Here is a 14,466-nt window from a genome sequence, read left to right on the forward strand (position 1 = left end):
TCAGACCCAGGTCCTCTGTCTCCAAGCCCTCAATCTACTCTCCCAGTTTTCAAACTTTCTTTAGCTACTAAATCTTTCTGTAAACCGGTGATTCTTAACTAGGGGCAATTTTACCTCACAGGGGACTAGGCTTTTCCCCTGGAGACATTTTAGTTGTTGTAACAATGGGGAAGATGCCAGGGATGCTGCTGAACACCGACAGTGCACAGGGCAGCCCCTCTCAACCCAAAATATCAACAGTGCTGAGGTTGAGAAACCATGTTCCAGACCAAATGGGAGGTGGAAAACCAGCCCAGCTGCTCTGGGAAAGCCGTTCTCCCTGGGGCAGCTCCAGGGAGCCCCTGAGAACTGAGAGGTGGTGTAGAGAGCCCTGCTCCACAGCCCAGCTGCCTTGCTCTGTTGAGGGGACCAAGGAAACTGCCTGGTCATATCTTGGACCCAGTCAGAATCTGATCCCCCTCCACACCGGATCCACACCTCTACCACCCTGGGCGCCTCTCTGCTTTACGGTCATCTCCTCAGGTTGGCTTCCCCCTCAGCCTGGGGGACTGTGCATGACTCACCTCTGTAGAGCCTGAGGACCCTAACATAGGCCAGGCTCAGGGTTCACATGAGCAAAAGTCTATAGGCTGGAATGTCCTTGGGGATAATAAGCTTCACGGAATGTGTCTGCTCTTTCTGGAGGGCCTACCCCAGGGAGTTTTAGCTGAATTAGAGCCTTACAGAAGCCACTTACCAGAATGGGAGAGGATATGAGCCTTCAGCTTGTCCGGCCGGTTGAACTCCTTGCTGCAGCCTGTGTGTGCCCTAGGACCCAAACCCCCTGGTCAGGGGAAGCTCACCAAGCTCAGGACCTGCTTGCCAGCCCCACTGCCAGCCCTGAGCATGAGGGACTCTCCCATCCATCCTAAGGGCCAGGCAAGGAAGCAGGGTGGGCAGTAGAGTAAGCCAGAAAGGCCCAGGACAGGATAAAAGGACAGAGGGCCTCCAGCCCTCAGATCTGACATTTTTCTATCCAATTACTGGGTAAATCTGCCCCTTCCCACTCCTGCCAGACTCTACTCACGAGAAGGGGCATTTGTATTTCTTGAATGGCTCATGGATCAACATGTGTCTCTTCAGTTTGTCCTTGCGGTTGAATGCTGACTCACACACTGAGCATTTGTAGGGCTTCTCACCTGCAGAAGGAGACACAGGTGGGGGACCAAGGGTCCTATAAGAGGGAGTCTGAATATGGGGCTCCAGGGTTCCCACTAGTGGGCAGCAGCTCCTCTAGGGAGGCGGCCTGGGAGAAAACAGCCGCTTCCATTCCTCACAACTTCGTTTTACCAAGAAGAGGGGCCTGTTTCAGACAGGACAGTCAGGAGAGGCCTCTCTTATAAGGCAACACATGAGGAGAGACCTGGGGCAGTAGGGGAGCATGCCAGGAAGGAATCTGGGAGTGAGGGTCCCAGGCAGAGGGAAAGGTAGGAGTGCTTGGTGTGCCTGAGAAGCAGTGGGGGCAGAAGTGGAGTCGGGGAGGGAGAATGAGGCAGAAGATGAGGTCAGTGAGGTCAGCTGGCCCAACAGGGAGGGCTTGGGAGGGCAAGGTTTTTACTCAGAGCCAGATGAAAAGCCACCAAGGGGCTGAGCAGAGGATGGACAGGATCTGACTTAAGAAATGTACAGGCTCCCTCTGGCTGTGTGTAGGAACAGACTGAAGAGGGTGAGAATAGAGGCAGGAAGGAGACCAGAACAAGAAACAGGAAGTGGCCATGTACAGGCAATGCTCAGAAAGCAGAACTGCCAATGGACTGGCTGTGGGGTGTGAGAGGAGGTAAGTCAAGGATGAGTCTAAGGTGTGGGCTGAGTGACAGGCGGATGGTCATGGCATCCACTGAAATGGGGTCCACCACAGGAGAGAGGGGAATTTTATACCTTGTCTGATGGAAGCCTTGCAACAAACCATGAGGTTAGTATTAGATGAGACCACAAAGTTCATGGTCTACACTTAGTATTGGGGGAAACTAAGACTCCAGTCAAGCGATGTGGTCCAGAGCCCACCTGAGTTGCCTCACATCATCTGCGGCAGAACCCACAGGTGAGGGGTAGGGGTAAGAGCCACTCTCACCTGACAGGGGTCAGGGGACACAACCTGCCCTTTGGAAAAGGGCTGTTACTGGGCTGTTTTGACTTCCTGCCATTATTTTCTCTGCCGCTGGAACGGACAAAGTACTTTTGAAAATTGCCAACCCAGTGATTAAAGAAATCCCAGTTCTAACAATGTAATGCTCACAGTCACCAAAAAGATTAAGATTTATTTGTGTTTCCTGATTTGGAAAGATCTCCTGGCCATATTGCAAGCAGGGAAAGAAAACTGTAGAACAGCTTAATACAGTCACATTTTTGTTAGGAAAAAACATAATCGCCATACTCCAAAAAAACCCTAGCCATATGTGTTTGTATATACACAGATTATGCAGCGAGAAAGAGGGGGAAGGTATACACCAAACTGTCAGCAGCAATTAGGATCTGAAGGGGGAATTTAACATTGTACTTTCTGTACTTCTACACTGCTTCCATTTTTACAATAAGCATGTATTACTTATGAATAATGAGAATGATTTTTAAAACTATAAAGAAGTAATGAGTTATGTCTGTCAAAATTACCACTGCATATACTTTTGTCTTCTTTTATTATGGCAAAATATACATAACCTAAAATTTACCATTTTAACATCTATAAGTGTACAGTTCTGTGGTATCAGGTACATCACCATTATCCATCTCCAGAATGTCTTCATCTCTGCCAGCTGAAACTCAGTACTGCATATATATTTTAACCAAGCATTTCCACTGCTAGAAATATACACTACAGATATGCTCCCAAAAGCTTGCTAATAGACCCACACAGCACTGTGTGCCCAAACTAACAACTGAAAAATAATTTAAGTGTCTATCCAGAGGGAACTAGTTAAATAAAAGATGATAAATGCACAGGAAACATCTCCAAGGTAACTGATTTAAAAATAAAAGGTGTATATTAGAGTTATAGTATGTGTTCATTTGTGTAAAAGTAAGCAAGTGTCTTCTAAGGATGTAACGTACAACTAGAATGACCCCGACTAGACCACCAACAATGGTTACCTTTGGGGAGGGGAATTAAGAGTAGTTTCCAAAATGCAAATTGCAAGTCACAACCTGTTGGTGGTTATTTTACCAACTTAAACTGAGCAGAATAGAATAGAAAATACTGTTCTGTGAAACTTTTGTTTCAATATATTCTGTATGTTTATATGTGATTCCTTGGTTGTGACATAAAATTTTTTTTTTTACCATAGGTCATATTAAAAAAAAATTGAGTAACATTTGGGTTGTCCATCTGAGATGAGAGGGGGGTTTGTTTTCACTATATATGCTTTTGTATGGTCAAACATTTTCTCCTCAGGTCTTCTCAATCTTTAGATCCTTTTCAATGAAAACAAAATACAACAAAGCCAGAATTTTTTACTAATAAAAAAACATTTTAAAGATTAAAAGAAAAGAAAATGTCAGTGTGTCTCAACTGGAAGACCAAGGAGAGGAGGTTTTGTCCAGGTTTGGGTAGGAATTTTGCAGAGAAGATGGCTCCCCAACCCCCAGGGGCTCCAAATGGTCTCAGGGGGCTGATTCTTAGGGGGCAGAGCCCAGAGTACCCCACCAGCCTCAGCCCCTCCAGAGGCTCACCTCTACTCTACTGTTAGTGGGAACCCACTGTTCACTTAAGAGGGCAGATGTGTAGGGACCAGGACGGAGATGTGGCAGTGGAGGTGAAGAGGGAGACAGGGATGGAGGGGACGGGGAGGAAGGCTAGAGGGGAATGGGAGGAGGAAGAGAGAGGGGCTGGGGAGGGGTCTGGGCAGGAGCTGGTGGGGAGCAGGGTACCCACCTGAATGGATGTGGGCATGCAGTTTGAGGTAATGTTCCCGCCGGAAGAACTTCTTGCACACCTGGCACTTGAACCTCCCCCCACTGCCATGGGTGGGCAGGTGACGCCGCAGGTAGCGTTCACAAGGAAACACCTGGTAGAAGAAAGGAGTTGGCTTCAGGTCTGACTCTTCTGAGCTCAAGGGGCCCCACATTTCTAGCCTTTATGAAAACATCTGCCCACCAACGGTCCAGGCACAGTATCAAGTTCTGCTCTTGGGCCCTCATGGCTCTCACTACTTGCCCATAAGCCCAGTTAAAATGTTGAGCTGCCGCCCAGGCTGTTTTCCCTACACTGAGGGCCTTTCTCTCTTGGCTTAACAAACTTCTATTTATCCTTCAAAACCCAACTCAGGTGTCACTACTTCTGTGAAGCCCTCCCTGACTCCCCAGTGCCCCAGGCAGTGCAAATTCCAGCTTTGAATATCCACCCACATTTTAAAAGTCAGCATTTAACCCACAGAATTACAGCCCTTTCCTGATGTGGGCTCTCCAAGGGGGCAGAGAGGGGCTTTCATTCACTGGCACAGGGCCTGAGTCCAATGACTGACATGCAAAGGAACAAACGAACAAATGACAAATAACTGAAGAAATGAATGGAAAGGTAATAAAATGTCAGAAAACACAGAAGCCACAATCTCCTTTCCCAAGCATAGGAAGGGCATTCATTCATTCACTTGACAGAGAAGTGGTCAAGGGCACAGACCAACTACTGATTGGTCCCACCACTTCCTAGCTACTTGACTTTCCTGGGCCTTGGTTTCCCCATCTGAAAAATGGGGATAGTAATAGTACACTTACCTCCCAGGGCTAAATGGGTCAATTCAGATAGAATGCTCAGAACAGCCCCTGGCATGTGGTCACCGCTCAATTCATGATACCTTTTATTTGGACCACAAATGTCGAAGCCCAAAATTAGACTATATAATTAGAAACATCTACAATGAGGCCAAAGTGCAACCAGGGCTGTCCTGGAAAATCTGCCACATAAGATCGTAAGAAAATGAGTAGAACAAAGAAAGCAGTTAAACACACCACAAGGGGATGCAATCATCAAAATCCAGACTTCAGGAAATTTCATAGGACTGATGGCCCCGTTTCTTCACATTAATTAAAGGAGAAAAAAAAAAAAGGAGCACTGGTGGGGGGAACCTTCAGATTAATAGAAACTTTAGCTCTATCCACCAACTGCAATCAATGGAACTGATTCAAACAAACTTTACAAAAATCATGATTTTTTTGAGACACCGCCTACATATTTGATATTAAGGAACAGCCTTTAGTGAGAATGTCCAGATTCACTGAAAAGAAGAACGAATAATAACAAAGATAATAACACATCAGGAAGCTGGAGGCCACTGTTCAGAGACTGGGCCTGGGACCAGGACAGGCCTCACCCTTCGACAGTCTGGCTTGGCCTGGCCCAGCAGCAGCCCCAGGGTGGCCACATGTGGTGTCTGATGGGTTAGATGGGCCAGACAGGGCTCCTACCACTTGTTGTCTGTGTTGACAAGCCATGCACTGAGGTAGGGAGCAGGGGGGTGAGGGATTTGCTCCACCACCCTTATCCCCATACTGTCACCCAGGGGGAAAAGGGCAGTGGTAGGTACCCACCTTTTGGCAGTGAGGGCAGGGGAAGTTGTGAGTGGCAGTCTGCAGGTGGTGCTCCAGGGCCTCGGGGGTGGAGTATTTGTTGACACACTTGACACACCTAAGTGAGAAGGTGTAGGAGAGGTGAGAGCAGTGTCGGGGGAGCTGGGCTGGTCCAGAAGGTACTACAGAAGGGAGCCAGCGACTCCCCTCCCCCAACACTAGGAGGCAAAATCCAACATTTAATTCATTCTCCAGTCCATCCACCCTTTTCTCTTGCCACTGGCTCTGTCCTAGTCAGCTGCCATGAGCTCTTGCTCTAACACATCCAGTGGCCTCCTCACTGGTCTCTCCACCCAGTCCTGCCACCTGAAGTCCGTTCTCCCCAGGGGTGGCAGAGGGAGCCTGTAAAAATCAGATTGTATCACATCTTTGCTTCAAAGTCCCCACTTTGGCCTCTAAGACCCTAATGGCCTGACCCACTGCCACATCCCAGACTTCATCTTCCACCACTGCTGACCTCACTCACTCTGCTCCAGCCACCCTGCCTCTTTAATGAACCTAGAACACACCAGGCTTGTTCCCACCTCAGTACCTTTGCACTTGCTGTTCCTGCTACCTAGAGCACTTTCCCAAGTCTTCCATTGGGCAGCATCTTCTTATCCTTCACATCTCAGCTCAAATGTCAACTCCTCAGAGAGGCCCTCCTGGACTACCCTGTCAAACTGTCCCCAACATCCATCCCAGCCACTCCCTATAATGTCACCCACTTTTCTTGTCTTCTTAGCACTTATTATCTAGAATCATTTTATTTGCTTACTTGATTATTACCTGTCTTCTCTACCAGCAATTGCAGTCTAGAGGCAGGAACCATATCTGTCCTGTTTACAACCTGCTCTGAGCACCAGTGACAATCTGTTACAGGGAAGAGTCACAGATTAAGGTTGCAGGCCTGGCATCGTCCCACTGCTGACCTTCAGTTCCTCATCCATAAAATGAGGTGGGAATCCTAAACAGACCTGCCCCTAATTCATTCTTAAGACTGCCACAAGAGTTAAAGGACAGAACTGTGCCAAACAGCTCATAAACTGCAAGCCTTATTACCAGTCTTTTCTTAACATCACTAACAAGCCCTCAAAACAGCAGTTTCAAGTCACAAGCAACTCTGAAGAAAAGACCCCATTGTCTCCCCACCACAAAAACATCTGTCAGAAAATGGACCTGTTTATGATGAGATACAGTGAGGAATACTACAGGTGGATCAGCAATTCATGCCCAAAACAGAAACATGGGTCCTGCCATCTGTACACCAGGCCCACCATGGGAAACCCACAGGCTGCACCTGTGGTGGGCCCAAGGGATGCCCCCTCAGACCACACTCTGAACACCACAGGCTAAATGCCTCTAGACAGCAAAAAGGTAAGAGGACGTTGGGTGAGAGCAGAGCTACCAGGACAGCAGAGACCTCGCAGGCTGGTGGGGTCGGGGAGGACAGAATCTGCCCAGCCTTCAGTGCAAGGACACTTAGATTTCTGTGGGAGGTAGTTTAGTGATAACAATTAAAACTGAAACTCCCTGCCAAAAACTCTACCCTAAGTCACCCAAGGTAACATTCCTAGCATCAGGGAAAACCAACAACAATGCCTCCTGATATCATGCACAGAGAAGGACATCACGTCACTCTATAATGTTTCTACCAGGCATGCCAATCCTGGATCTAACCTGAGGTCAAATCAGACAAACCCAAACCAAAGACATTCTATACAATAACTGGCCTATGTTCTTCTAAAATATCGAGGTCATGAAAGACAACCTCAGAATGAAGAACTGTTCCACCTTAAAGGAGACGAAAGATACATAACAACTGAATGCAACATGTGATCCTGAGTCGGATCCAGAAAGAATATTTTTTTCTTTGTCTACAAAGGATATTATTGGAACAATTGCAAATTTTTAAGTAAGGTCCATAGACTAGGTAACAGAATCGTACTGATTTAAATTAAACTAGGTCAAAATAAGTTTCAAAAGAATACTTCCTGAACCTGACTACCCATGGGATGGGGAGGTGGGTCATGGTGGACAGGGAATTCCTTTCCATTCTATGCCCTTTTACAGTTTTAAAATATTGCATTATATGCAGGGAAAAATTATTTTTTGAAGTAGGTAATTAATCTTAAAAAACCCCTTTGATCTTCGAGCCGCAAAAGCACTTCCAGGGACTTATTTACAAACAAGCAAAGATTTATATCCAAAGTTGTTTCCTGTGGCATTGTTCATAATAATGATAAACTGAAAATAACCCAATTATCCCTCCATAAAGTATGGGTTACATAAATTCAGCACATACAATGGAATACCAAGTAGCCATTTACAAGGATGAAGCAGGTCTGTTTATGCTGAAATGCAAAGATGTCCATGCTACAGTTTTAAGCAATAACACCAAGTATATAGAATGATCCTATTAAGGTTCAGTCCTTTTCTTGGAAGTTGTGCAACAGGAATTTTCACCAAATTTGGTAACCATGTTTAGGAGGATCTGTCTCAAATATAGCCTGTGAGGTTTATATCTATACGCATGCTTATTCCAGATACCCACCAAAGGGCCTGTACCAAGAGGTTAACTGGGGCTATCTTTGGGCAGCAGTGTTTTCTGTTTTGGTTTTGTGTGGGTTTTTTTTCAAAAATCCTTTTCTCTTCACACAGATGACTTTAGTAATTAGGAAAAAAAACCCAATAAATATTATTTTTTAAAGGAAAAAATAAATATTTACAATATACATAGTGGCATGCATGAAATTCACTTGAGGGGTTTGGTGAGGCACCCCAGGCAGGCCAAGGCAATCGGGCCCAAAGGGAGCAAAGCAGCCAGACCAATGGGGCCTGGACCCTAAAATTGGGATGAAGCCACCACACCTGCTCAAACATCATCACGAGAGAAATAAGCTCTCACTTCATTTAAGTCACTGTTATTTTGGGTCTCTGTGGCACACAGCCAAACCTATACCTAAATAATACAAATAATAATAATTGAGTATAACATTTATTGAGTACCTACTATGTGCCAGGTATCACATCTGTGCCTTATAGTTGTCTTACTTGATCCTTATAAATAAGACAATAGAGGAGGCACTATTATTATCCCCATTCCACAGAGAAGAACACTCAGGTTCAGAGTGGCCGAACACCTTGCCAAGGCCATCCATCGGGTTTCTGGTCGAGCTGGGATCTGAGCACAGCAGGTAGCTCCAAAGCCCTTGTCATTTACCCATTACCATTCCACCTGCAGGCCAACCAGACGGTGGCCTGCCTTCTCCAAACTTACTTTTGGGTCACCAGCTCCAGTGGTTATGAAGGGTCCATGGCAACTCTAACCCTGAGAAGAGAACCTGACAGAAGTGGTTGACTGCAGGCACAGGGCCTCTGGCACTGGGCTCAACCCTCAGCCTGCAAGCTCCAGACCAGAGCTATGAGGCTTCCAAGGTCCCAGACAAGAGTTTGAATCTCAGCTCTGTGCTGACCCTGCCACTCTGGAGGGCAGGTCACTTATCCTCTCTGAGCCTCAGTGTCCTCATCTTCTAGACAGGAGAACACTACTGCTAGGGCTCAAACTGTGTCCCTCCAAATTTCATGTTGAAGCCTGACCCTCAATGTGATGGCACTTGGAGATGGGGCCTTCGGGAGGCAAGGAGACTTAGATGAGATCATGAGGAATCCACCACAGGTTGACCTCATGATGACATTAGGGCCTTTATAGGAAGAGACCATATATTTGTGGCATTTTATGAACAGCCTGAGCTAATACAACCACCTACCTCCCAGGATGGTAGGGATCAATGTGCCTAAGTCAGAGCTGGCATCCTTTTACTTGGTACCTCACTCGAGAGAGCCATACGACCACAGGAACTCACAGATAATCCACAGCTTAGTAGGGCAAAAGTACAAGAAAATGCCCCCTGAGTACAAATGAGAATTTTTCATCACTACCCAGGAATCTCCACCTCTTGGCTGGTCAAAGCTTCGCCTGGCTTTCCTTCCTCTCTGGACCCGTTTTCCAGTCTCCCCAGGGAAAGTCACTGTACATCCCATTTCTTAAGTCCCAGAGCCCCTACCAGTTTCTCAGAGCTTCTGTGATTTTCTGTGATTTCTACAAGGCCCTTCACACCCTGGCTCCACTTTCTCCCCCCAAGTCCTCCCTAAATATCCTCTCCCACTTCCAGTCTACACAACAATCATTCTAAACCACTTGCTGTTTTCTTTCCTATCTCTACACTTGCGATTCCTTCTCTGGGAATGCATTCTACCCTGCCCACTGTCTACCTGGCAAATTCTCATCATCTTTTAAAACCCAGTTCAGGTAGCATTGCTCCTGGGACACCTTTCCTGCCCTACCTCCCACTGTAGTACTTCTGTACCTTATATATATGTATATATTAGCATTTTATCACAGTATATGGTAAGCATATTTACCTACTTGTCTTTCTAAGAAGCCCAGGCATTCTAAACTCAAGGTCTCTATTTCCTTATTTCTGAACCCCAAAGCCTCACCCAGGAGTTATGGGGGGACCTCATTAACAGAAGTTATCAGCCAAATCCCCACAGGTACAAAGCCATTCCAACATGACAATATTCAGTAATGAACTGGGAGGAGTTCTCAAACACCCCTTGTCACCTCTCAGCAGCATGGATTCCCCAGGCACTGTGTGCTCGGCTGTGTGAGGCAGCTGCCCCCAGACAGCACAGAACAGAGGCACAGCAAAATGACTGCAGGGCAAAAATGTGGGATTTCACAAAGTCATAGAAGTGATATTGGTATCTGCAGGTAACACCAATGACAAAGGAGAGTGGGGAAGGGGCCAGAAGACAGTCGAGGAAGATAAACTTGACAAGGATGATCGTAGGGTTGCTGGCTCCGAAGAGAATGTGAAGATCTAGGAAGTAAAAGTTTGTGGCAAAACTGAGGGAGCTCTCCACCATTTCTGCCAAAGAGACCTTCTTTATGACTGCACAGAAGATCAAAGCAATGTAAAGGACTGTCAGAAAAAATTACCCCAAATAAAATCCACATTTGATTCATTCCTCGGTCATTCTAAGAATTAACATATAGCTTCAACTTTAACCTAAATTTTATAGATTATAAAACAAATGAATCGTATTTTTATGATTTTTGCTTTCAAATAGGTACTTGTTCATTCTTTTCTCATTCTAAGAATCAGTGGGCCATTCTGACTGTAACCTAAATTTTGTAGATTATCAGACAAAATAATAGTTCCATAATTTCTTTGTTCAGAAAAAAAATCAAGTATTTTTTTCCACTATGAAGGAGAAAATACTGGTTTCCCTCTTTTAGGGTTTTCCTTTTTTTTAGGATAACTATCTCCCACACTGAGGAATGATACGAGAGCCAGCTGCATCTTTTCCCCCACCAGTGCCAAGGCTCAGAGAACCCAGTCTGCCAGGCTGGACCCTAGCCGAGACCCTCAGTTTCCCCTTTGAGTGTCTCACTGGTCCCCAATGGTCAGAGCCACAAAGGGCCCTCGGGCTCCCTGCTGGGAGAGGGTGGCACGTACTTGTAGACGGCGCCGTCCTTCTTGGGGCTGTGCTGGGGCAGGAGGCTGTGGGAGTACTGGTGCACACCCAGGTCGTACAGCGATGGCAAGTCCTTGCCGCACAGGTGGCAGCGGTAGCTCAGCTCCTCCTGGTGGCTCTTGATGTGCTCCAGAAAGGCGTCAAGCTTCGGGAACGTCTGGGCGCAGCTTTTGACCACGCACTTGTATACCTTGAGGAAAGATGCAGGGCAGGTGAGGGAAGGCAGGAGCGCTGCCTCAGCTGCCACCCCGTTCTGCGGCACGCACCTCAGCACTGCTGTTGGGCAGTTCTATCCCTGTTCCCCTGCTCCCCTGCTGGTGCAGCCCTGGTTTCATTTTGATTAAAGTTCTCTCTCCTCAGCCAGTCACACGTAGACTCTGTGTGGCCTGGGTAACTCAGTGATAGATGGCTGGGCGCCACAGCCAGGGTACCCAACTCAGCAGGTCTGGGTGGCCTGAAGAGATGCATCCTAACAAGCACCCAGGTGATGCTGAAGGTGCTGGTCGAGGACCTCACTTTGAGAACTTCTGTTTAACAAAGCCTGCTCAGAGTCATCTCACTCTCTGGGGGATGTGATTTGTTTTAAGTATTTACTATTAGATCCAGACTCTAAAAGTTAAATGTTAACTTGCAGAAAATTGATTCAGTGTAAATGATGATTTTTGTCAAGCAGAAAAGGCAACTCCAAAGGCCATGGTTTTTGTGGCTCTGTAAAACATTAACCAGATTTGTATCTAACTTAGCAACCTTATTGCAGTATTCCATTTTTTTCACTGACATAGTTATATACAGATATAAATATCAGCAAGACAGGGAAGAACAGTGGTTGTCAGGGGCTCGGGGAAGGAGGGAGTGACAGCTAATGGGTATGGGGTTTCTTTTTGGGGTGATGAAAATTCTGGAATTAGACAATGGTGACAGCTGTACAACCTTGTGAATATACTAAAAACCACTAAAATGTATTTTGTGAACTTTGTGGTATATGAATTATATATAAAAAAAATACCGTAGTCCCAAATCCCCATAGGCAGGCATTTAGACATCACACCTTCTCAGGGTATTAAGAATTTTTCCTGGGTCTGATTCTTTCATTCTATGACCCTTAAGAGGTAGGCTTCCTCCCTTGGGTTAACACTGTTAATGGCCCAGTAAACTGGCCACACTCAAGGGTGGTGGCGGGGAAGCTTGGCCTACCATGGGTAGTTAAGTGGCAGCTCAGAGCAACTGAGGTCCACTCCTGTCACTTTCTAGGCAGTGTTCAAGACCCTGGCACCAGCCGAGGCTCACAACTAGAGCAGCTGTGGTCCTTAGCTGTGTGCTACCCACCTACCTGCTCGTTCTTATGTTGGGTCATGTGGGACTTGAGCTGGAAGTAGGTGCTGAACTTGCTGGGGCAGAACTGGCACAGGTAGGAGCTATCGATGAGGACTACCTGCTTGGCCTCCAGCTTGTCCCCATGATCCTCACCTGCTGTGGGCAAGGTCTGGGGCTGTGGGGCACTTGGCAGGGTCTGGCCTAACCCTGTAGAGAAAGTAAGGGAAGGAAGTCACTGAGAAGGACAGAGGAAGGGTCAGGACAGAGAGCCACTCCATGCAGGAAGGACTCACAGAGCACCCCCTGCATGCACTGACAACATTCGTCCCACCACATACCGTGGGCTTGGCATTGGGTACTGTACTCAAGACAGCACACACAACCCCCAGATGCTAAAACACTGAATATCAACATCCCAACTGATATACAGCTATGCCTCAATCTCCCCTCCCTGGCCTTCCCCTCAAGCACTCTAGGCCTCTCCCTGTTGTTAAAATCCTGAACACCACTCTTAGCTATACTGATCAGGCCTCCCCAGCTCCTTGTTCTAACTACAATAATTTCTTTAGTTGTCCTTCCCTCACCTTCCCTGAGGACAGGGTCCTCTGACCTCTTCTGCAGAGGCCCAGTGGCCAAGTGTATAGTAGGCCTCCATAAATGGCTGCTAAATAGTTGAACCCTTGGTACTAGGCACTGTAGTTGTTTCAAAAAAAAAATAGAAGAAACAGTTTCTTCTCCAAGAAGTTCACAAGAACCCAGAGGGCACAGATAGAATGTTTAAACTCACAGGAGGGCTAGTTCCAATAGAAAGGTCACATAAAAATGGCCATATGTTGCTGACACAGCAAAACACCCCCTTCATTACCTGGCATGTGGCTGGCATTGCTCACCCATGGGGCTGCACAGAAGAGGCTTAGGCCCCAGCCCTACACTATCCAATATAAACGTGGTAACTGAGAACTCAGAATGTGGCCAGTCCACGTCCAGACCTAGATTTTGAAAAGTTAGTATTAATATTAAAAAAAGAATGTGAAAGATCTCATTAATAATTCATGTTACATGTTAAAATAATAATATATTAGGTTAAATAGCCAGGGTACCCAACTCAGCAGGTCCAATTATGACTAAAATTAATTTCCCTTTTTCTTTACTGTTTTTATGTAGCTATGAGAAAACTTTTAATTGGATATGTTGCTCAAAGTCAAATCTTCAAACCCTATTCAGGAGAGGATAGGAAGATTCAGGAATCTTACAAAGTGTGAAGCGTTTTGGTGAGGTTTCAATTTCTAGTCAACTGATGAGTGCCTAGAGCAATATATTGAAAATAGATTCTGAGGTGGGATCCAGGCTCAGCAAAAAAGAGATCATGAGGTCTCCCATGGGTACCATTAGAGTAATGCCACACACATTGTATATTTGTCATCCCTCCATTCACCCTATGCTCTGTTTTATAGATAATGTAGACTGAAGGCCAGAGAGGTCAAGGAGGTTGCTCAAGGACACACAGCTAACAACAAAACCTGTGAAGCTGCAGGAGGGAGGTGTGGGAACAGTGGCATTCCCCACTTCCACCCACCTGCGCTTTCCTCGTCCTCCTGCCTGCTGGGGTTGAGGGCCATGACCTGTACAGTTACGGAGTTTCGAGAGATGGTGCCCCCACTGCGCCCTGGAGGCCACACCTTGTGAGTCTGCATGTGTTTCTTGACATTAGACTTCTGGGCAAAGGCACGGCCACACGCGATGCACTGGAAGGGCTTCTCCCCAGTGTGGCTGTGGGAAACAAGGCTTGTTAGCTCCCTCACATAGGAACTGGGGTGGCCTCAGCACAGGCACTGCAGCCACTGGGAAGGCCCAGACAAAGCATCCAGAGGCTGCTGGCCACCATCCTGAACCATGAGAAAAAGAGGCCCTCTTGCAGGCAGGCAGGCAGGCAGACCAGAGACAGATAGACTCTGGGCTCTTGGAGTCATTACTGAGCTGCTGAATTGCCCAGCCCTGGAGCTTACCTCCTCTGTGGCTATCTCATACTGT

The 14,466-nt window shown here is 46.7% G+C and overlaps 1 protein-coding gene across 3 annotated transcripts in view; it reads right to left on the reverse strand.

Moving 5' to 3' along the window:
* The window catches only part of ZNF341 (zinc finger protein 341), a 51,341-nt gene that overhangs the window by 11,388 nt on the left and 25,487 nt on the right, over window positions 1-14,466 (reverse strand). For all 3 annotated transcript variants that reach the window (XR_012131382.1, XM_037012882.2, XM_073236708.1), the window contains exons 8-14: window positions 14,012-14,205; window positions 12,452-12,642; window positions 11,103-11,311; window positions 5,560-5,656; window positions 3,908-4,040; window positions 1,067-1,178; window positions 737-807 (exon numbers count right to left, since the gene is read on the reverse strand). Coding sequence is in view for 2 of the 3 variants with exons in the window: in XM_037012882.2 (XP_036868777.2) it covers window positions 737-807; window positions 1,067-1,178; window positions 3,908-4,040; window positions 5,560-5,656; window positions 11,103-11,311; window positions 12,452-12,642; window positions 14,012-14,205 (1,007 nt within the window). In the remaining variant the exon portion in view is untranslated. The remainder of the gene's footprint in view (window positions 1-736; window positions 808-1,066; window positions 1,179-3,907; window positions 4,041-5,559; window positions 5,657-11,102; window positions 11,312-12,451; window positions 12,643-14,011; window positions 14,206-14,466) is intronic.

Source organism: Manis javanica, chromosome 5 (assembly GCF_040802235.1).
Source record: "Manis javanica isolate MJ-LG chromosome 5, MJ_LKY, whole genome shotgun sequence".
Taxonomy (NCBI): Eukaryota; Metazoa; Chordata; class Mammalia; order Pholidota; family Manidae; genus Manis; species Manis javanica.